At 49.2% G+C, this 23,802-nt stretch overlaps 1 protein-coding gene and 1 long non-coding RNA gene across 2 annotated transcripts in view; one reads left to right on the forward strand and one right to left on the reverse strand.

Moving 5' to 3' along the window:
• Window positions 1-23,802, forward strand: part of TRABD2B (TraB domain containing 2B) — a 204,934-nt gene that overhangs the window by 153,923 nt on the left and 27,209 nt on the right. The window contains exons 3-4 of the mRNA XM_084785988.1: window positions 16,246-16,392; window positions 22,231-22,405. Of these exons, the coding sequence (XP_084642114.1) occupies window positions 16,246-16,392; window positions 22,231-22,405 (322 nt within the window). The remainder of the gene's footprint in view (window positions 1-16,245; window positions 16,393-22,230; window positions 22,406-23,802) is intronic.
• The window catches only part of LOC311599897, a 59,626-nt gene continuing 43,235 nt past the window's right edge, over window positions 7,412-23,802 (reverse strand). Inside the window, exon 3 of the long non-coding RNA XR_014780053.1 lies at window positions 7,412-7,674. This is a non-coding gene — a long non-coding RNA (uncharacterized lncRNA). The remainder of the gene's footprint in view (window positions 7,675-23,802) is intronic.

A 23,802-nucleotide genomic window follows, 5' to 3' on the forward strand; every position in this document is an offset into this window, starting at 1 on the left:
TCAGAAGCAGCCGGGATGAAGGTGGACTTCTCCGGAGCAAAGGCCCTCAGGAGGCTCCCTCAGCGCCTCAGAGGAAGAGCCCCATTCTCAGCCATCCAGCACGGGTGCAGGCAGGAGCACAGAGGACAGGCTCCTTGTCACTGAGCTGACAGTCATGTGTCAGAGTTTGTGGGTAGGGAGGGGTGAGCATCAGAGAGAAGCTCCATGCTGAGATTCCCGGGGCCATTCCTCAGGCCCTCTGGTTCTGAGCCCTCATCCACAGTGAGGCTCTACCTTTGGGTTCTCAGCATGCCCTTATGGGTTTTGAGCTAGGACTGAAGGCTGTGCCTAATGGAGCTGGCTGCCCCCCAGGGTGTCACAGATGTGTCCTAGGTACCAGGGATGTGAGAATGAGTAAAGGAAGTTTGGTCGCTACTCTTGTCACAGCTGCATAGAAGGTGGTAGGACCAGTTTGGCACATGGTAAAAATTTCCAGATACTCTTCCTTCATCTACCACTTGATGTATGACCTTAGGCATGTCACCTCACCGCTGCGTCTCCTCTACCTCCCCTGTAAAAAAAAGAAAAGGGTAAAGATGAAAACTATCTCACAATTGTTGGAACATGTTTGCACTAAAACTGGTATGGAACTTCGTACAGTGCTGGGCACAGAACAATCATTGGTAGTTGATAATCCTACAAAAAGACATAATATACATATTAACCTCCTGTGTGGATCAAGACAAACTCTTATCTGTGCACAAAAGAAAGAGGAAAGAAAGTAACAGAGCTTGGAAGGGCTGCCCTGAGCTCATCAACAGAGCCAGGGAAGGAATCTTCAAGAGATGGTACTTGAACAGTAACGGAAATGTTAAAGTCTGTAGGGAAAAACAGGGGCATGATGGGAAAGGCATGCCTGGACCTGCATGTGCAAAGGCTCTGAAGTGGGAAGGAAGTAGCTCACTCTGAAACAAACCTGTACATCAGCCCATGACGCTAGTTAAAATGCAGGGCTCGGGGACAAGGGGCAAGGAAAACGTGGGGAGAGCAGCAGGGCCCTAACATGGAGCACAGAGAGGTGCATGGAAGCAGTGTGTCATTGTTTCTGGAGCGGTGTTGTGCTCCCATTTATGATGTTCATGGTTCACAGAATCCACAGCTGGACTGTCAGCTAGGGATGCTCAGGGTACCAGATGCCATCTGGACTCCTAGGCCTCAGAGCCTGAGTTCATAGTGTGCAGTGTCCCCACGGAGTAACAAGAGCAAAGAGTAGAGGGATGAGGCTGAGGACACACACACACATACACACACACACACACACACACACACACACACACACACACACACACACACACGTCACAGAGCCTGGCCAGCCAGTCCAAGACCAGATGACGGAGAGAGACCACTTGGTGTTGGGTACACAAACCTGAGCCGATTAGCTCTTAACTGTCCCATGCGCAGAGCTCGGCTCATCCTGCGTGAGTTTGCTTTTACTGTGTTCTTGTCCCAGAAGCGTGGGCTTCTGTATGAGAGGCTTTCTGTGGGAGTGGGAAGAAGGGGATAAGGAGCCACAGGAAACTCAGCCAGAGCAAGAGCAGACAGATCCCTCACCGCTGAAACCTCATCTGTGTCCTCTGGCTGGCTGTGTGGCCTAGGCCTTGGGCATCTTCCCATCCACTCTGGGCCTCCATGAGCTCTGCTTTGTGAGGAAGTCCATGCAGAACCTGAATGTCCTCTATCACCTATCTCTAGTGTCCAGGACTCCAGTCTGCTGCTAGATGCTGAGTTCTGTGCTTTGACACCAGGAGTTGGGACTGCTTCGCTCTTCACTGAGGCTCTGGGCAGCTTTCTGCTTTGGTGTTTCCTAGGGAGGTTGTATTCCTCCTGGGCCATCGGCACTCAGGGCCTCATGCACTCTTTCCTTCCGCTCTGGGCTGCCCTTTCCCTGTCCAGCTGCTGTCCCAATGGGTGGGTTTTGACAGGAGAGAAGCAGAGAGCTTATCCTCAGACAATGGGGCCAGTGCTGGGCCATGAGAGCGCCTCAGAGGCCTGACCCAAAGTGCTTCAGAAGCCAAAGTCAGGAGAGAGCTGCTCTTCAAATCTCTTTGCACATCCTCAATGCCTGGGCCCAAGGCTGGACTCCCTAGCCTCTCTTGGCTCCAGAGATGAGGCTGCCTACTGCTCACCAGGGAGCCCTCTAGTCTTTCTTGCAGATACCCCAAAAGTAGGCTACTAAATCCAAAACCTGGATGACCTTCCCTGCTCCATCAGTTCAGTTACACCTACTTTCTACCAGTAACGCCTGGGGTCTGGATCCTGCCCCTGGCACTAGATCCATCCTGTGCCCCCCTCCACCAGCCTTGATGCTGCCCTTCAGCCCGTGGCTGTGGAATTGTGGGTCCAGCTGGTCTCTTTTCCTTTCCTGTGGCTGGACTCAGCCATAAGGGGAGCTGCAAAGCACCTCCCTTGTTCACCAGCTTCACCTGCAATTTGCTTCCTTTCCCTTCTGTGTGGCAGCCCGTGCCCCCACAGGATGCTTGCTGCAGTCATCATCTTTAAGAGACCACAATCAGGGCCTATTTGCAGGACTCCAATGGCACATGTCCAGCCCTTGACTCTGGCCTTAACAAGTATTGCTTGACCACACAGGGCCTCCCCATGAGCTACCCCATACCTGAGACCGATTTGGTCCAACAACTCAACAACCAGCACAGCCTAACCAGGAACCCTGGCCATGCTTGCTTGAACTCTGACCTCTCCTCTGCAGCCCTGCAGGAGAGCCTTTGGAGGCCACCCCAGCTCGTGGGAAGCAAGTGTTCTCATATGTTCTATGTACCCCTGTCCCAAGGAAGGGAAATAAGTATTTGGTAAGGTTTTTTTAAATGCTAGCCTCAAACAGGCAGGGGTAACGTTAACACACATGCGCGCGCACACACACACGCATGCACGCACACACTCACACATGCACGCTCAAGCTGAGGCTCAGAGAAGAGCAAGGCCCACAGGGAAGGATCCTGACCAAGGTCTCAACAGTCTATTAGTACAAGTCAGGTCTGAAGCCCCTCCAGAGCCCTTTCTTGTCCTCCACTGTTCGTCTCAGAAGCTCTTGGCGACGGTGGCTAAGCAGGCAAGCAAGGAGGCTGTTACCAATTCTCTCTGTGCTGTGCACTCACAGCCAGGTCCTCCCACCCTGGGTCCCCCCCTCCCCAACAGGTGTCCACCCCAGTCCAGCCCTCCCCAGCTATTGCTCAAGGCCAAGGAGAGCAGAGGTCCCCACACAGCTGGAGAGCCTGGGAGGCCATTCCCCCCTCCTCTGTAAATGGATAATTGCTGTGTGGTCAGACCAGAGGAATTAGAGGAGCCCTCTAGGAATTCCGTACTGATTTTGCAAATGAATGTGGAGGCTTTGCCTTTTGAAGTCCAGGCAGCTGTGTCAGCAGGGCAGGTCTGAGGCTGAAGCAGAGGTACCGGTAACAGGCTGGGGTCCATGCATGCAGCTGCTTAAGAGTAAGAGTGAGGACAGTGGTGATGGCGCTGCCCAACTCGTGACCTCCCATGGAAACGGTGGGCTCTCCCTAGATCACTCACTCACTCATTCTCCATGCTTTGTCCCCACCCGTGGCCGCTCTGCAGGGAAAAAGAGTGGGGCCCTGACCCCTCTACTCCTGTTCTGCACTCCCACTCCTTCCCTGATCGCTCTTACTTCCCTCTCTACCCGTGATCCTTCTAGCTCAGCAGAATGACCTGACGCCTTCACCTCCCGAGGAGGCTGGGTCAGGAAGCCCCTGTGCACCCTGCTTTCCGTTCCCCACTAGCTTGTCACCAGGGCTAAAGCCAACTGGTTCTCTCCGGCTTCATCCCTTGAATTTGCTCCCAGCTCTGGAACTGGGAGAGGCTTGTGTAGACTCTTCCCTGGGACTTTATAATGTATCTTATTTCCCTTCCCCATGTGTGTAGAGTACAGTGTGGTCATAAGTTCAGGGGCCATGGCCTCTGGGGACACATGTAGAGGCAGACAACAGGATGAGCAGCAGGGAGAACGCAGTGGGCTCAGGGAGAAAGAAGAGCCACAGAACGCCTGGGGAATCCAGCTCAGAGAACATGGAGTGTTGCCACCTTCCCTGAGCCTTAGGGTTCTGTCTATAAAATGAGGTCAATAATACCATCCTCCAGTCAGAGAGGACAAAAGAGCTTAGTGAACACCATGCCGGGAGCCATGAACTGTTGCGTCTAAAGGGGGTAGCTACCATAGCCAAGGATGTCAGGTCCTGGAGCCAAGAGCTACCACTGCTCTTCAGCTCCTATCCCACAGGGAGCCTGCAGCCCTACTGCTGTCTTCTTGCTGGTCTTTTCTGTAGCACCAGATCCTAGTATGAACTCTCTCTTAACCTGTCTATGCTGACGGGAGACAGGGAGGTCTCCGCCATCCACAGGACAGAGTCTACACGAACTCCTTCCTGGAGCCCATTGCCCACTAGCCTCCCTGCCCAGCAAGTACCACTCTGCTCATGTGGGTGACTGGGCTTGAAGGATAGGTGAGGAGCCCTAGATTTGTAGGGTGGGCTGTGGGAGGAACAGCCTGGCCCCCAGAGGACAGAAGGGAAGCAAGTACAGTCAGCCCCCACTGCATGCCAGAAGGGGGAAAGTCTGCTGCTAGCACAGGGTCCACCCTGTACAGTCCATAGAACAAGGACATTTGTGTGAGAAGCTGATTCCGTGTTTCTCTGTGTGGTGGCTGAGAGTGGGGAGAAAGACAGCCTTGCCGTCAAGCTGGCCTCCTCCTTCAAGCCTGTGTCCTGCACTACACACCCAACACTTACCACCACCCTCTTCCCCACAGCCTTTCCTACTGCCCTGCTTCAGACTGACTGATAGTAGCTGGCCCCAGTGCCATATCCCAATGTTAGTGATTGATAATGGCAACTAGCTAGGTAGAGGATAAAGAGTTTAGGATCCAGGCCTTGCTGGGGAAGCCAGTGACTGTGGTACATTTAGGTCCCCAAGCGGTTAGGGGAGAACTCACCCACTTCCACTCTTCTTTCCACACATTTGAGTAGTTCCATCCTTGAAGAAGCTCTAATCACAGTCTCTCCTTCACTGTGGGCTTCCTGTTCCTCAAAAAACTCCCACTTCCTCTGCCTCGTGGCCTTTATTCAAATATTCTGTCATGTCTCTATGGGACTCCTCCCTTAGCATCTTTACATCTTTTCTCAAATATTGTTCCAATATCTAATTCAAAATGTCAGCACCAAACACACACACACACCATGTATGCACACACACACATACACACATGCACACACAGCAACCACACCACACCATATCTCACACACACACAGAGAAATGCACAAACATAAACATAGCACATACACACATAACCCACACCACACATATAATGTACACACACAGTACACATATACATACAACACACATACAGAGAACACATACATCACATACACACAGCATACACACCACACATACCACACATCGCACATACAACATACACGCCACAGACACACACACACACACACACACACACACCACAGACACACAGTACACATACACCACATACACACACAGAACATATACATCACACACACAAACATAGCACACACATACACAAGTCTCTTCCTTTGCCTTGTTTTCTCCTTGGCAGCCTTCACTGTCTTTCTTACTGCTTCTCTCAGCAACAGTGTTCTCCTACTGTAACAAAAGCCCCACCAGATCAGGGGCCTTTGCTTACTGTGCTTATTATTGTGACCCCCTCACCTGGACCAGCAAGCTGCTGTGTAAGTGCTCCATAAATCTGCAGTCAGTGAACGTGTAAATTGGTCCCTGTCATAGGTGGGTAAAGCAAGGCCTCAGGAAGGAAAATGAGCCACTCTGGGCTTCTCAGGGACAAGTCAGATGGTGGGTAGATCTCTGGTCCCTGCTACTAAGCCCTGAGCTACAGGAAACCTTGTGTTTATCTGGATGCTCACTCTCCATGACCTGGTGCGTATAGACAGAATCAGTGTCAGAAGCCTGGGAGACTGGGAAGCCAGCCCTTGGAGCAGGATGACAGGAAGTAGTTAGTAGTGCTTTGGTGCCATCCATGGGGCATGGAGAGTAAACAAATACATTTCAGTGCCAGCATTGAGGTCTCGTGCCTATGTATAAATGTCCCCTCTGCCACAGATGGCTTCTGTGAGGTAGACTGCTCGCCACCCCTGCACTGGGTGCTGACAGGTCCAGGATAGCAGTGCTGCTGTGTCTGGATCATGGTGGAGAACTGCTAGGGGTGTGAGTCATGGGATGAGTGATGCCCTCAGCTTGCTGTGTACTGACCTGTTCATTTTAGAAGTATCTCTCAAGTCTTTACTAGGTATGTGACTGGCACTGTATCCTCTCTTGGGAATAGCTAAAGCCAAGCTGACAGTGTGCCTCTCAGAGGGGTCCTGGACTAGCCTGAGGTTTTTTCAGGCTGGGACAGAGTAAAGATAGCAGGAGGCTAGGTAGCAGTGGTTGGGGCTAACCGTAACATGATGACCTTTCCCCTCCTCATGTGTCAACCTTAAGAATATCTGGTCATCAAGGCTCTCTGCCTTTCTGTCTGTCTCTGTCTCTTCTCAGTTGAGCAATCAGAATACGGACCCCACAGACTGGCCCTAGCTCTCTGATAATGTATGTCCTCCTAATGGAGGGGTGGAGGTGGCTTATGGTAGAGCTGGGCAAAGCAGAGGGAACCCAAGACCCGCCTGTTGGGCCTGAGTCTGAATCCCAGGCCTAGTTCTCCAATGAGAGATCTTGAGCAGTGACTTCACCATCCCTAAGGACTCAGTTTCCATGTTTGTCACATGGGAATGACAATCCTCATCTGGACATCTGGACGGATTATAGTATGACATGGTTTCCCAGTGTCGCTGCCACAGTCTGTGTCGTCCGGCATGCTTACAATTCTAGCTGCACTTCCGTCACTCTCCTTGCATGTTCAGCTCCACTTGTCCTGGCCTCTGCTCCCCATCATGTGCCCAAAGCGCCTTTGCACCTGCTGGCCCCTCTTCTCTCCACACCTGTGCCACGCCTTCTTAATTATTTTCTGAAACACCTACTATTTTTTTTAATCCAAGAAATGGACCAATAGAAGCCATGTATACATGCCCACACCTGCAGCTGATGCCCAGCCATGTGCAGCTTAACAATGGGAACATGGTCGAAGAAACGGGTTATTAGCTGATTCTGCCATTACGCACACATCACAGTGTCTGTACAACCTAGGAGCCCAGCCTCCCCGCACACCTAGGCTATGTGTTACAAGCTGTTGGCACTAGCCACAAATCTCCATACCATGCTACTTACTGTACAGAAAATTGTAGACAACTGTAATTCATGCATCTACATGCAAAAAAAAAGGTATAAAAAAGATAGCAGGCCACAGAAGCTTTGCTCCGCTGTAATTTTAAGACATGTTCATATATGTAGTACATCATTAAATAGCATATTTGTATGCTCCATTACTTTGGGTATGCAAGAATGCATATGCATGGGGGGGCATAAGGGCAGAGTGAGACAGAGGTGCATAGAGAGACAGTGACAGAAATCTATTCCAAGGAATTGGTTTAATGGTGTAAAAGATGTTAACTCCAAAATCGCCAGGACTGGCAGCCGAGCGGAAGTCCAGGGGAGGGTTGATGCAGCCGTTCCAAGTTCACAACACTGTTGGCAGAGAGCAAAAAGTCACTTTTCTCTTGAAACTATCAGTTGATTTAGCCCGACCCACTCACTCTATGAGGAACGACTCGTTTTCTTCAAAGTTTACTAAAGTAAATATTAATCTTGCCTTTAAAGTGCCTTCACAGAAATGTCTAGAAAAAGCATAGTCTGTTTAATAAATGGTACTGGCAAAACTGGAATTCTAGAAGAGTGAAGTTAGATTTATACCTTTCACCTTATACAAATAATTTCAAAAAAGGCCAAAGACCTTAATTTAAAACCTGAAACACTGACATTTTCAGGGGGAAAATATGGGGATACCTTCAAGATATTCAGGTGAGCAAGAACTTATTTTGTTGTTGTTGTTCACTTTCCATCCCGATTGTCGCCTCCTCCCTCGTCGCCTCCTGATCCCACCCTCTGTCCCTCATGTTTTCTTCCTCCCTCCCCTGTCCTCAGAAAGGGGCGCTCTGCTCCCCTAACATGACTCCAGCCTATCAAGCCTCATCTGGACTGCCTGTATCCTCTTCCTCTGTGGCCTGACAAGGCTGCCTCACCAGGGGAAAGTGATCAATGTTTGGGGGCCAGAGTCCATGTTAGAAGTAGCCCCTGCTCCCCATATTATGAGACTCACAAGGAGACTGTGCTGCCTACCTACTACATCTGAGCGGGGGTTCTAGGTCCACACTGTGTATGGTCCCTGGTTGGTGCATCAGTCTCTGCAGCATCCCCTCCTCCGCCTGGACCTGTGGGCTCCGACTGGTCTCCTTGTGGAGCTTCTGACCCCTCCAAGTCCCTCTATCCCCCAAATCTTCCATAAGACTCCCTGTGCTCCACCCCAGGAGCTGTGAGGCTGTGAGTCTCAGCATCTGCTTGGACCTCCTGCTGGGTGGAGTCTTTCAGAGGACCTCTATGGTAGGCTCCCTTCCTGTTCCTTCTCTTCAACTGCTTCCAGTGTCTATTCTATTTGCCCTTCCAAAATAGAACTAAGCATTCTTCCTAGGGTCCTCCTTGTTATTTAGTTTCTTTAGGACTGTTTTATAGTGGTGTTATCCTGTATTATTTGGCTAATATCCGCTTACGAGTGAGTATATACCATGTGTGTCTTTCTGGGTCTGGATTACCTCACTCAGGATGATCATTTCTAGTTCCATCAATTTGCCTACAAATTTCAAGATTTCCTTGTTTTAATAGCTTAATAGCATTCCATTGTGTAAATGGACCACAGTTTCTTTATCCATTCTTCAGTTGAGGGACATCTAGGTTGTTTCCAGATTCTGGCTATTACAAATAAAGCTGCTATGAACATAGTTGAGCAAATGTATTTGTTGTATGGTGGAGAATCTTTCAGATATATACCCAAGAGTGGTATGGCTGGGTCTTGAGGTAGACCTATTCCCAGTTTTCTGAGAAAGTGCCAGACTGATTTCCAAATTGGTTGTACAAGTTTGCATTCCCAACAGCAATGGATGAGTGTTCTCCTTTCTCCACACCCTCGTCAGCATGTGCTGTCACTTGAGTGTTTTATCTTAGCCATTCTGATAAGTGTAAGATGGAATCTCAGAGTCATTTTGATTTGCATTTCCCTAATGACTAGGGACGTTGAGCATTTCTTTTAGTATTTCTCGGCCATTTGATATTCCTCTGTTGAGAATTCTCTGTTTAGTTCTGTACCCCATTTTTAATTGGATTATTTGGTTTGATGGTGTTTAATCTGCTGAGTTCTTTAAATATTTTGCATATTAGCCCTCTGTCAGATATATAGTTGGTGAAGATCTTTTTTCCAGTCTGTAGGCTGTCGCTTTGTTCTGTTGACAGTATCCTTTGCCTCACAGAAGCTTTTCAGTTTCATGAGGTCCCATTTATTAACTGTTGACCATGCAGCCTGAGCTGTTGGTGTTCCATTCAAGAAGTTGTTTCCTGTGCCAATGAACTCAAGGCTCATCCCCACTTTTTCTTAAACAGAACACCAACACTCTAGGTATCAAGAGATAAGAAAATAAAGTTTCTCTGCAACAAATGAAACCCTGGGAAAGTTAACAGACAGCTCATAGAGTAGGAGAAAAACCTACCAGCTACACTTTGGACAAGAGGCTAATATGCAGAATTTACAAAGAATTGCAGAAATTAAATACAGAGGGATTAAACTGCCAGTCAACAAATTGGCAAGTAAACTGAATAGAAATGTTTTTTCAAAAGAAAGACAGGACTACAAATGGCCAGTACCTATTGTTAAAAGTGTTCAGTATCCGTAGATACCAGGGAGATGCATCAAAACCACTTTGTGATACCACCTCACCCCAGTCAGAATGGCTGTCATCAACCATTTTGATGACAAATGTTGGAGAAGAAATGGAGAAGAAGGAACCCATATTCACTGTTGGTGAGACGCAAACCACTACAGCCATTGTGGAAATCAGATTCCTCAAAAACTATGAAATTGAACTACCATGACCAACGTATTTCTTTCCTAGGCATATACCAAGAGATGATATATGTGATATATATATATGTGTGTATATATATATATATATGATAGATAGATAGATAGATAGATAGATAGATGCTATAGATGATACATCTGTATCCACATATTTAACGCTACTATATTCACTGTAGAAAAGAATTGGAATCAACCTTGTTGTCCATTAACAGATGAATGAATGAATGAATGAATGAATGAATGTGAAAATTCAGCATATTTGTAACATGGGACTCATCTCATCTCTAAAGAAAAATGAAATTTGAAAATTTGCAGAAAAATAAATGAGCTTCAAATGTATAATATTATGTGAGGTCACACAATCTCAGTAAAAATAAACCCATATTCTTTCATATGCAGAATCTAGCTAATAATATATGCATATATGTGAGCACATGTACATGTGTATACAGGATAACAAAGTAATGAGAACAAAAAAGGCTAAATATAAAGGGATGAATACTGAATGCAGGTGATGGACGTGAGTTATGAAAAAGGATATAAAGCCAATTGTTTCTCTAATTCTGTCAAGGATTTTTGTGTTTGTTTTCGGTGGTGGAAAAAGTGCGTAAAATATATTCACCACCAAAAGTGTAAAATTTAACATGAAGCTTCACGGCTTCCATTCCGAATGCCAATTCCAACTGCATAGAGAGTCACCGAACTATATAGACTTTGGGTTTAGTTAATTTTTGTGTGTGATTTTTTTTTTTACTTGTGGGGATTTTTAATAATAAAAGTTCATTTTAGAAAAAAACATATAAAAAACATTTCACTAAATATCTGGGACCTCAACTAAGTCCATTTGACACATAAAATCCCCTACTACGTGTCTCCTCCTTGTCTACTCAGTACCCATGTGAATTTTCACAAGCCATGCGTGGGCTTGAAGGAAGAACAGGCATGGTCACGCTCTGCTTAACATGCAGCAGCTGTCTTGTACACAAACAAAAATGTAGTAAGCCTTCCCCAGAAGAGGATGCTAGGCACTCATCCACTGATTCTTCCCCTTGGCTTCCTGTAAGTGTTCTTAGAACACTTAAACACCAACATAGAGACAGTCAATACACATGTTACATGATAAGAGAATGAGAAAGCTAAGAGATCCGAGATGAAAACACCCAGGCATGCATCCACACTTACACACACACACACACACACACACACACACACACACACACACATACACACACACACATACACACACATACACACACACATACACACACATACACACACACATACACACACACATACACACACACATACACACACATACACACACACATACACACACATACACACACACATACACACACACATACACACACACACACACACACACACACACACACACACACACACACCATATTCACGGGTGGGGATCCATACCTAGCATCCACCGAGTCCTGGGCTCAATCCCCAGAACCATATAAAGTGGGAATGGTGGTGCGTGCCTGCATTCCATTTGGGAAGTGGAGGAAGGAAGATCAGAAGTTCAAGGTCATCCTCAGCTACATAGTGAGTTCAAGGCTAGCCTGGGTCACACAGGACTCTTTATTCACAAGTGACTACAGTCTCTGTCCCTTGTGACTGGCCACACATGGTGGCCCCTGGGACTTGCCACTTCCTCATCTGTCAGTCATTCTGTACTCCCCATTGCCTTACCGAGAACCGGGTCACCTGCAGATCACCTGTGTTCTACACACTCTCCTCACCCACAGCGTGGACGAAGCAAACTGGTTCTCTTGGTGTTGGGGACCTGGCCCCCAGCTGCACTGCCGTTCTGCTCTCTCTGCCTGTGGCTGCAGAGATACGCAGACCCAGAGTAGCCCCAGGCAGTTGCACTACCATTTCAGCGTGATCAGCAATGTCTCTCCTCCACACTGTATATTGACACTGTCCTGGGGATAGTGTCCCTTCTGTGCACACCTGGCAGGTGTGCAGTGTGAACGTGAAGCTTTTGTCTGTGCTGATCTTGTCTGGTGCACTGGCACTAGGAGGTGCTCAGTAGCATGGTCAACCTGCTTAGGACTTGGCTGTCCAGGCCTCAAGTCTAGCATCTTAGCCTATTCTATAGGACCACTTTACTGGACTGTTCTGGAACAATAAACCTGTTTCCAGCCTCCTGGCGCCTGCCCCTCTCCACGATAGTGTGGTCTGTTTGAAGACCCTATCTAGATTCCAAGCCTACACTCAACAGTCGTCTCCAGCCACCTTGTGCCCCATGAGCCCTAGCGAAGGCGGGGCAGTAGAGGATGCACAGGGTTTCTTGGTGACTAGAGTGGCCAGGACTCCGCACGCACAGGCATCCGTGGCGAGGGGGGGGGGGGCCGCAAGGCCTTCTACTCTTCACCCAGTATTTGTTATTCCATGTCATAGCCTTATCATAAACATTATCCTAGTGTGGGCCGCTGAGCCTCCTTGCGAGGAAGGTTTGTTGTTCTAAGGAGGCTGGGAGGAGAATGCTCAGAGGCCTGGGGGATTCTGGGAGCCGAAGAGAGAGTCAGGAGTCAGGGTGGTACTTTATTCTAAAACTTGTGCCTCTGTCACCCTGGCGTGAAAGGTCAGTCTATGTCTGCCTGCTCCATGAGTTCCATGTGCTCAGAAATCAAGTCGTATTTCTCCATCAAACTCAAGTCCCTGCTGAGAAGCTGCTGAAAGCCGATGTTTGGTGAAGGAAGGAAGGGGCAGAGGAAGGGAGGGGGGAGGGAGGGGGCGGGGAAGTAGCTGTATAGCTTCTGGGGGCTTGTTGGAAGTGCCAAGGTTACTCACAAAAGAGGCCATATTCCTAAATTCATGTTTGTAGCACGCAGAGATCTGGGTTCTACCTCAGCCCTACCTTTTCCGAGCGGTATGGCCTATCATTCCCCCTGCTTCTGTTGTGCCCGTCTCTGCATTCCTGCTGTCTGTCTCCTCTACAGAACAGAGGGAGGCCCCCCCCCCCCCGTGAGTGATGACTAGCTAAAAAGATATGTGCTAAATGCCCACCTCACATCTCTCCGTTCCCTCCCTGGGAAAGTATTTAATGTCTCTTTGCTGTGAGATTTTCTTTCTGATATTACCTTGGAGCTGCTGTAAAGGTTAAGTAATGAAACCACTTGGGAAGTTTGTGATGCATAGTAAGTGTTCAATAAAACCAGGGGTCCTAGCATGAATGGGTGGTGACTCCTTTGTGAATTACAAAGAGTAGGTGTAGAGCAGGAAGTGGTTAGCACATAATTCGGGATCCACATCCTTCCTTTTGTAGTGTTTCCTGCGTGTCTGATGTTGGTGACACTGAAGTTCAACAGCAAACAAACAAACAAAAAAAGGCAGAGTGCTGACTCAATTCCATAGGATAGGTACCTCTGAAGTGGTCAGTTCAGGGGGAGTCTGTGGGAAGTACCTGGCCCCACCAGGATACAATTAATGTCACAGACTAGCTGAGACATGCAGGGAGCTCTCAAACTCTCCGGTGGCCTGGCGTTGGCTTCCTGTCTGCAACACTCCAGCAGTAAACGCCCCATGTTTTACAATGAGGTCTGCATCATTGGTGTTTTGGTCCAAGGCTGGGAGTCAGGACCCTTGGGGTGGAGCCCCCTCCATCCGACTCACTATTTGGATTCATGAACACCCCGTTCCACCTGCCTGGAATGCTGTCCCCTCTCTTCTTTTACATTATGAGGGCACAGAATGAGGTCAGGAGGGGTCCTTAAATTCGGTTCCAGTGTCTCCACCGAAATCCCTGCAGCAAGAAGGTATTGAGATCCACCCTGCCTCCTTTATATCAGCCAGGACCTTTCCATTTTGATCTGTTGCATATTAAAGACTCCAAGTGAGGTTCCTTTGGAAGACAAAAACAATAACAACAGCGAAAGAATTCTACAGCTAAAAGCAGTTTGAAACCTCGGCACCAGGTACATTCTCGGGAACCTGTCTCCAGCACCAAGCTAGGAAGACGTGAGGGCCTATTTCCTTCTAGGTTTTATTTAACAGACACATACTCAGCACACATTTCATGCCAGGACTGTTCTTAACACCGTGCAGCCTGCAATATACTTAATCCCCTGGAATACCTCCGGGCTTCATGAAGCCTGCGTCATCGCAGACCTGACTTCATGAGTCAAGCAGGGTCCAGAGGAGACATTTACCCTCCAGCCAGGTCTTCTGGCGCCCAGGCTGATGATGACTTCACCCCAGGTCAGGTGATGCCTTGGTGGGGCAGATCTTAGCAGCAGCAGAGCAGGTGTGTGCAGCAGCTAGGTGTGACCACAGGAAGTCCCTCCGCCTTAGCCTCTCAGAGGAGGAGAATGGATCAGCTGGACACGGACACTTTCGTCGGAGGCATGCACCCTGTGGGAGGAAGTGCTCCTTCCCTTAGCAATGTCCACAGCAGAAAACATCCCTGCCTCCTGTAATTCATTCCCAGCCACCACGCTGCCATCGACACTCTGCACCAGATGGCGGCAGATCTGATTTCAGTGGTGGCAGCCAAAGCCCAGGGGCCTGGAGAAGGCCCAGGCTTGGGGCGAGGGGTCTGACCTCACCTCCAGCCCTCTCATTAAGAGGAGCAGTGGGGGTTGCTACAGCTCGTGCAATCCGGTTCTCCTGCCATTAACAAACACGGAAGGACACAAGTGTAGCTTTAATGCCTATGTCACCGTGTTGGCCTGGCCCTGTACATCTATTTTTAAAGCTTTTGATTCAGATTATAATATACCTTTGTGGGAATGTCTGCCAGCCTTCTCAATGTTTTTCTTAAGGGTTTATAAAGCACCTTTGAACTATGAAGGAAACAGCAGGTTCCCAGGTACTAAGGAGAAATAGAGAGACCACAGTACCCTCTTCCCCAGGCACAGTGCTAAGAGCTGCAGATTCTTAAGAGCCAGGAAAATGCATTTGCTGTCCCCAGGAAACTAAACCTGCTGTGAGGCGAGCAGTTAAACACGATGGAAAGCTAATATGCACACACACACTGGTGCAAAGAAGGGCGGTCTATCAGTCATCCGTCACTGAGATTAGCTCAGGCAGCCAGAACCAGTTCTGGCAGGCTCCACTGGTCTTGCTGGTCTCACAGGTCTGGAAGTTGGCTATTTGTCCACTGGTCTGAGTGCCACTGGCTGTGTCAGTCTTGCTGTGTGTTTCTCACCCTCTAGCAGGGCAGCGTCAAAAACAAAGAGCACATGGGGGAGGGGGGAACAACCATAGTACCCATGTGCTTTTCAGGCCTTCTTGCTTATACTTATGGCACTTTCCCATTGGCTGAAGCAGGTCCAGAATGGGAGAGATCAACAAAGCCCCTTGGTTGGCCAAAAGAGTCTGACATAGCACAGAGATTGTGATACAGACTCCAGCTCCAGTCATGTGGGTAAATGTGGCTTCCATGCCCTGGGTTCCAGTTTCTCCATCCAATACTGGGGTTGTTGGCCAGGTATAGGTGGGGTGTGCCTATAATCCCAATGTTGGGAATCACACAAAGACTGTGAGCTCGAGGCAGCTGAGGCTACATAAATAAGAACCTGTCTCAAACAAACAAGATAAAAAATGGGGAGACTGAGCAGATAGTGTCCCAGGATTTGTGTATAAGACCCCTATGCTTTATGGGAGCCATGACCTTCAAATGCCATAGGCTGCTTACAAAGTGCCTGGGAGCCTGGGGGTCATTTTGATTCCAGTGGGAGGGAGATTTCAGTATAGGACTCCAAGTGGCCCTGATGCCTAGAAACTGCATCCCTAGAGCCAGAAGCCCACAGTGGGGTGTGGGGGGGGTGTATCTGCTGCATTCCTGGGAGGCTGGGGATCCAAGCTCCTGAAGCCTTCTGTGCCTTGATATAGAACTGGGCTTCTGTTCCCTTTTGTCCTTTGCCTTGACCACATTTGGGGGTGCTCTTAATTATAAAATGGATTTTGCTTGTCCTAGAACACTAGAGAAAAGGAGAACAAGGGAGTCAAGAAGAAGATTCCAGACTCCAAACTCTGATGGTTTACTGATGCATCACATGCCTTCTATTTTACATCTGTTGCCCCAAAGTTCAGAGGGTGGAGGGCTGGTTCCAGAAGCCAGCCCGTCCTTGAGCCCAGCCCTGATGCCCTTCTCTTTCCTCGGCCAGGTGCTGTTTGCCCTGAACCAGACTCTGCTGCAGCATGAAAGTGTGCGAGCTGGGAGCCTGCAGGCACCCTACACCACAGAGGACCTCATCAAACATTACAACTGCGGGGACCTCAATGCAGTCATCTTCAACCATGACACGTCCCAGGTGAGGCCCTCCTCTTCCTCCTGCCCTGATGGCCTCTGCATCACCAGCTGCAAAGCCCTGGCTAGGCCCACATGATCCCACTTGGCATATATCATATGCCTACTGTATAGTGGGCATAGGCCAGCTTCTCTCTACTGTTGTCTCCTTAATAGTAGGGGAAAGTGGGGCTTAGATAAGGCTTGAGCAAGGCTGTTCAGCTTATTGTTAAAATACCAAGCGCAGCAACTTAAACTAAAAGGCCCACAGAAGGGAAAGCCTAGTTACTATGAGCTTGGCCTTGAGCCTACCACAGGACCTTCTGCCTTGATTCAAATCCTAAAACAAAGATTACAGACAGCCTAGCGAGACCCTGCGTAGGGCCCCAAAGACTTGAATTTGGCTTGATCCTGCCCAGACTTTACCATGCCTCCTTGATGATCTCCAACAAATTCCAAGACGCTCCATCCAGTATTCCAGGTGCCCTAAGATGTGCCCTCTGGTGGTTTTGTCAGTCTGTGCCCCATCCCACCCCAGGCCTGCGGAATTTACAGCTTGCCTTTCAGTACCTCGGAGCCTTTGTCCAGGCTCTTCCTGCCCCGGATCCCTCCAACTTGATCGTGGTTCAGTGTAGCCTACTCTGAGAAACCTCCCAGTCTCCAGGATGGAATCCAGGATTGTCTCAGGCACCACACAGTTTCTCCCAGGGTTTCCTCTGTTGCCAAAATCGGATGCTCATCTACTCAGACAGCTTGGATTGGGAGGCCATATACATCCCTGTTCTGGGCTCTTGCTGCAGTCTCCATTTTCTCAGGCTAAAAGCCAGTCTCTGCAGTAGTTGTGTGTTACTCCTGTTCTGTCCCTGCCCCTCACCCCATCTCCTGTATGTACCCCAGAAGCACAGTCCACCATGTCCTCCCAAGAACCACCTATATACTTCTGCCTATTACTGGCCATTTCCTCAACATAGCTGCTTCTCCCAGGTGTCACCACAGAGTGCTCTTCTCCATCTTCAGAGATCACCAGCTCCATAAGACTAGCCCCATCCACCCTGTCTGAACTGTAGCCTAAACCCCCCCCCCCAAAAAAAGCTCTCATTACTTTATTATGCCTCACTTTCCTCCCATGGTCAAAAAAACCCTCTAACACAACATACTTTCATTAGCGACTACTTACTGTCTGGTCCTTCCCACTGGAACACAAGCTCCATGAGGGCAGGATTTGGGTCTGTCATTAATCATTTATCCCCTCTGGCAAGAGCAGTCCCCAGCATGAAATAGGACTCTATAAATAGTTGCTAAATAAATGAAATAGTTTGTAAATGGGAGGGGGCACTGTGCACAAAGGGATATGGTAGGGAGCCAGAGAGGAGAATTCTCAGGGGACCCTTCCCTCTCACAATGAGACCGGGAGACACAGGAAATCATTGTCTCATATAGAGACCCTTGCCCTGGGGACAGAAGTGCAGCTACATACAGCCCGTTGTTCATTTATATGTGGCCTGCAGCTGGGGCTGGGGCAATAAGGAAAGATTCCTGCAAAGTAAGAGGCCACAGAAGAGCCTACATTGGCTGCGGACAGGGAGGAGCGTTCCAGCAGTGAGCATTCTGTGCAAGTGAGCCAGAGACCCAGAGGAGGAGCAGGAGGGAGAATTCTGGTTGGAGGCCAGCCAGGCTGGGGCCACAATGTTCTGTCTGTGCTTGCCACCCAAACCCAGACCCAGGCTCCCTGAGGGCAGGGATGAGCTGCTTAGCCCTTGGTCCCCACCGCTCTGGAGACCACTTGGCGCCTGTCACAAGAGTGCTTGCCAGTGAGTGACTGTCATGCACAACACTGTAGGTACATCATGTACTTAGAGGAGCTTAAAGGATGGTAGACGGATCCTGGCCCTTACTTGTGGGAGGCTCCAGGTCTGAGGACTCTAGTCTCGAGGTGCAAGAGGGAGGAGAGGAGCCTGACACCGTGAACTGACGGGAATCTCACCAGGGCCCCACTTCTGGTGAGCTTCGCACTGAATCCACTAGGGGCAAGGTTTGGGAGGGGACGTTCCACAGCAAAGAGGTCTTGGTTGCAAGTTGGATAGCTGGCAGTGATGTGGCTGGCCTGAGGAGGAAGTGGTGGACAGGACAAGGCCTGTGGCTGACTCTAAGCTGGGCAAGAGAGGCATGGCGTGAGCTTAGGGGATGGTCAGTTCAGATTGCCTTTGAGCCTGGTGCCCAGAAGCACTGCTGGTTTCTAATGGCAGTAGCCATGTCCCTTAGCAGTGCAAGTAGCCCACCTAGATTTGAATCACAGTCCAGGCTGCATATGGGTGCACAGGAAACCTGCATCAAGGTTCAGAAAAGCCAGGGCCGTAAGGCTTGAATCCTACCCTTACACATCATGCCATGTGGAGTTACATTTGCAGCCAGGGAGAGGCCTTAACAGTCTCAGGGTCTGGGGATCTAGAGGCTTTAAGGCTTTTCACCCTGGTGCAGTCAGGAAGGATTCACGGCTATCATAAAGTAAGAATTAAGTGTGTCAGTGGAGCTTCCCAGATGAGAACAACAGCTGACAGGAGGGGCTGGCGAGTGTCTCCAGAGGGCATGGTTTGCACAGCAGAGAACAAGCCTAGGGTAGGGATGCTGCTAGAGAGTGGGAGCCCTGGAGAGGGTAAGCTGGGGAACCCTGCAGTCAGAAAGATGCCTCTGGCTGCAATGGGGAAGATGATAACGTAGCATTTGGAGGCCAGGATGGAACAAGTGCAGTGCCCGAGGCCCAGTGTTCCTTGTCCCCCACTGCGTAACCCCTCCCCCAACTCTACTATCCCACCCACAGAAAGATCACTGGCATTGTTAATGTCCATAACGGGAGGGCCACACAGAAGTTTTCTCTAGGAAGCCTGGGGTCCCTAGCCACCACTACCCCCCCGCCCGAGGGGCACAGTAGTCACATAGATGTTCTATTGAAACACTAGACAGTAGATTATTACCCAGGGTCAAGATAATTTTCAAAAGTATATCAATCTTCTCCATCCATAACCCCAGGCTGACCCGGATGAACCAGACCACACAGTCACACTTCAGAGCCCCTCCCTGCCCTCTCCAACTATGTAGTCCCATAGTGGTCTTAAAAGAGTAGCTGGCTCCTCTCCTGGGCTGAGAATCTCATGGGAGACAGAAAAGGGTTCTGGGGTGTCCCCTAGCCTGACAGAGAGCAATACCTAGGAAAGCTTTCAGTGGGCATCTACTGGGTAGATGGGTACAGGGAAGTAGGCAGTTGGGTAGCACCAACAGACCTGGGCACCTGGCCGTCTCTAGCCACAGGTCAGGGGAACCTACACTGACTCTCTCTCTCCAGGACCTTACCACAGCCTTGCCTAGCCCATCTCCTTGTCACCCCATCACACACCAATCTCTCCTGGGCTCTAGGAACATTTCACGATCTCTTCAAAAATGTTATCATATGCCCTGCGCTTAAACTTGTCATGGGAGATTTAAGGCCCCAGACAAGTCTAATGACATCATTAATTTGCTTCTCCTCCAGCCCTGGCCCAAACCCAGGCCCCATCCTTGGCATGGGGCCAAAGCCCTCAGCATGAAACACACAGAGAGTACTAGACAGTGGCCGGGAAGCCCAAGGGAAGCTGAACATCCAGCCCTACTTCTTCCTGGTTGTGAGGTTTGACTCTTTTTCTTGTCCTTGTCCATAGTTTCAGTCCCCTGTGGAATCCTTATGCAGGTACGCCTTGTGAGCAGGAAGCAGGACGGAGAGGAAGGCTGCCTGCTCACAGGTCCCATGAATCAGACCTCTCTACCTTCACATCTCTCTGATGGTTCGAACGGCCATCTGTCATCCCTGTAGGTTCTCTGTACCCTTCACTGGTAACCTGTGACCTCATACAGGAAGGTAACAGTGCAAGGTGAAGTGAACAGCTCAGTGTTTTCCACAGTGCCTGGCACCTTCCAAAGCTGGTCTCATTGGGTCTGTGCAATCAGCCATGTTTGTCGCCCTGTAAACAAGGAGGAATGTGAGGCTCAGAGAGACCACATAACCTAGAGAGCAACAGGCAGGGAAAGAGAGGCGCGACCCAAGCTGCACTGGCTGTGTGACCCCAAGACCTGTGGTCACCAACACTCTTCCTCAGATGCTGTTAACCCTGCTGATCCATCCTCCTGTTCCCTGGTGAAACAAACACTAATTTGTCATAAAGCTTGGCCTCCTATCCTCTCTCACACCCTATACATGGAGAGAAGCCTTTGAGAGGTGTGTCTCCAGAAGTAGTCCTTCTAGTCACGGCTTCTCTCTTCTCTTCCCTGACTCAAAAGTCTCTAGCGTCTCCTGTAACTGCATCAAGCCAAGTGTGACCTAGTTCGTCAAGGCTGCCAGTCAGAACTCCATTCCTTCATTTGTCTCTCTGCCAAGCAAGCAGGCTCTGGCTGCCAGCTCTGGGACTGGCCTAGGCATGATAGGGCTGCTGCGTACGTTGTAGCACTGTGCGCTACTCAAGTCTCCAACAAAGGAGCCCGATGGTGCAGGTGCTCCTACCTCCCATGTCTCCTACTGGTCCTTGGCCAGCATCCTAGAGGCAGACATCCTGCCCTCCTCAGTGGCCTTTAAGGTTCAGTTTCTGTTGACTCCCCTGCCTGTCTCAGAAAGGATGTTGACAACAACTGAACAGTGGTTGTTTAAAAAAAAAAAGCCATCACGTGCTTGGGTAAAAAAAAGCCATAATCATTGGCTCTTCTGAGGGACTAAGATCTCTAGGAAGTTGGTATCTTTAAGGACAATCTCCCCTCATCTTTCAGTCAAGACTAGTATTTTGTGATTTGTGTTTGAGTAGGTGGCAAGGAGGAACAGAATATGTTCTATGGGCAAGAGCTTGTAAGATATTATGCCATGGGTGAATTGGGAGGAAAGAGCGTGCTTTGATCCACTGCCTTAGTTTCCCCCAGCAGTCCCATGCACATGTTGGAGGATATAGTGCTAGAATGTCTAGACCTACCATCCAGGCCGGACTAATGAAATGATAAGAACACAGCAACCCAGAAGGGACAGTGCAATCTAATATTCAAGGTTTGACCCCTGATAGGCATCTTCCTTGTAAGCAGGCCCTGGGAACTTGGAATGACGTAACTTTGTCCTTGGCCGGTTACCCAACAAGCATCAGCCTGGAAGGATCTGTGATCCTGGAATAGTTTTCAAGAACAGACAAAGATCTGGAAGTTTGAGGCCAGATGGGCAGGCGGTGGCTCAGACATGGGAAAAACCGCATGTTCTGCGCTGCTCCTCTCCATAGAGCAAAGGGCCAAGTGCAGCCACAGCAGCACCCATCATCTCTTTTAGTCCCTCCCATCACAACAGTCCTTACTACAAACAGAGCCAGGGCTCAGCGAAGTGGAGTAGCCTGTTCAGTATACCCAGCATCAGGACTGAATCCAAAGCGCAAGTCACTCTAACCCCACGCTCTATGGCCTTCTTGTCATACCTGTCATCTATACCCTCTCGTTGACCTGGGTTCCTTGTCCAGGTCGTGCAGGCCTCAGGGATGAAGAAAGGACAAAAGGATCCAAGAAGGGGCCCAACCTCTAGAGAAATACCAGGCAGGCCTGGGTGGGAATCTTACCACCAGGCCATATAGCTAGCTTTGCCGTGCCCTGGCTATGATTGCACATTATCTCAGGATCTTTCCCTCTCAGGCTTGCTTCACATGTATAACTGGAACAATTGTTCATACTTGAGGGTTGATAAGACACAGGAAACACAGCACCTGCCATAGGACTTCAGAAAGGCGAGTAAGTTGCCAGCCCTACCTGGACTGTGTATCTGACATGCGCCCTGCTCTATCAAGACCTAAAGGTGGCTTCTGTCTTACCATTGCAGCTACCCAATTTCATCAACACTACCCTCCCACCTCATGAGCAGGTGACAGCCCAGGAGATTGACAGCTACTTCCGCCAGGAGCTCATCTACAAAAGGAATGAGCGCATGGGGAGAAGGGTGATGGCGCTGCTGCAGGAGAACCAGGACAAGATCTGTTTCTTCGCCTTCGGAGCAGGTTTGGCCCCAACCTCTGTTATCAAGGGAAAAGCTAAGGTCCAAAAGAGTACATGAAAGCCACATGGTACCCAGTAGCAGAGCTAGCACCAGGGTAACTTTCATGGCCCCTTCAAGTGCCAGGTGGACATATGAGAACCCAAAACAATCCTCCAGTGCCTATCCCAGCCTGAACCCACCCACCTTCAAACCAAGGCTAATCATAAGGGCCCTGTGGCGTCATGAGTGGGGCAGATGGACTTTGACGGCCCACAGTTCTGACTCCAAATCCAACTGGACCATATGTCATGTTACCTTATCTGGTACTTTCTCAAGGGTTTGGTTTTCTCTTCCATTAATGGAAAGGATGGCAGTAACTATTTGGTGAATTTAAAGTATCTATGTTGTAGAATAGTTGTAAGGATGAGTGACATTTAAGTAACTTGACATATAGTGGGGATCCAAAATGGCAGCTAGAATCATCATCATCATCAACATCATCATCATCATCACCAGCAGCAGCAGCAGCAGCAGCAGCAGCACCATTACAATGAACTTAGTGCATCACCATGACAACACAGGACATGAGCTAAATGTTTCTGGGGATCTTTCCTCTCCTGCAAAAGAAACTAAGGATGTCTACACAGGGTTTCTTGGAGTCTCTATTCCTTTTCTGCTCCTCCTCATCTTTCCTGCTTTTCTCTGTGGCTGTCTCTACAATGGCTACATTGGGGCCAGGGTATTGTGTGTGCATTCTGTGTTATACAGCTTTTGCTCAGTGATTGACAATAACTATTTACTTCTTGCCACTTGAATTAGTGGACTCCACCTGTGCTCCATGAGAATTAAGAGATAGCTTACAGCTGGGTGTGATGAGGTACACCCATAATCCAATCCCTCTGAACATAAAGTCAGGCAGATCTCTGAGGCCAGCCTGGTCTACCTAGTGAGTTCAAGGCCAGCCAGGAATATGTAGTAAGACCTTGTCTCAAACAAGCAAGATGGTAGGGTATAAATATGCTCATCAGTCTACTGCTTTGCCTTCTCTTTCTTTGGCATTTACCCATATCCTTCAGGGCAAACAGCCAGTTCATTTCACAAGACTCCTTGTAGACATCAGACATTGTGATGGAGCTGGCCACTGTCGATCTCTGTGTCCTCCCCTGGCCTCATTCAGCTCTATGTATGTTGAGGCAAGATCCAGGGCTGTGTTTATCCAGGCTATTCTTCCCTCTTCTGAATCTCCATCAAAGGGAGGCTCATGGGAAGGGCTCAGACATGGATGTAGGCCCTGTAAAGATAGCTCACTAAAGCCATGGAGGTACGCGGGAAGAGCTCTGGACTCACACTGGCTCTGCTATGGCCCAGTGTAGGCTAACACCTGTATTCTCCCCTCTTATGACCACAGTGTACTCACTT

The sequence above is a fragment of the Acomys minous genome, assembly GCF_964271855.1.
Source record: "Acomys minous genome assembly, chromosome: 6".
NCBI lineage: Eukaryota > Metazoa > Chordata > Mammalia > Rodentia > Muridae > Acomys > Acomys minous.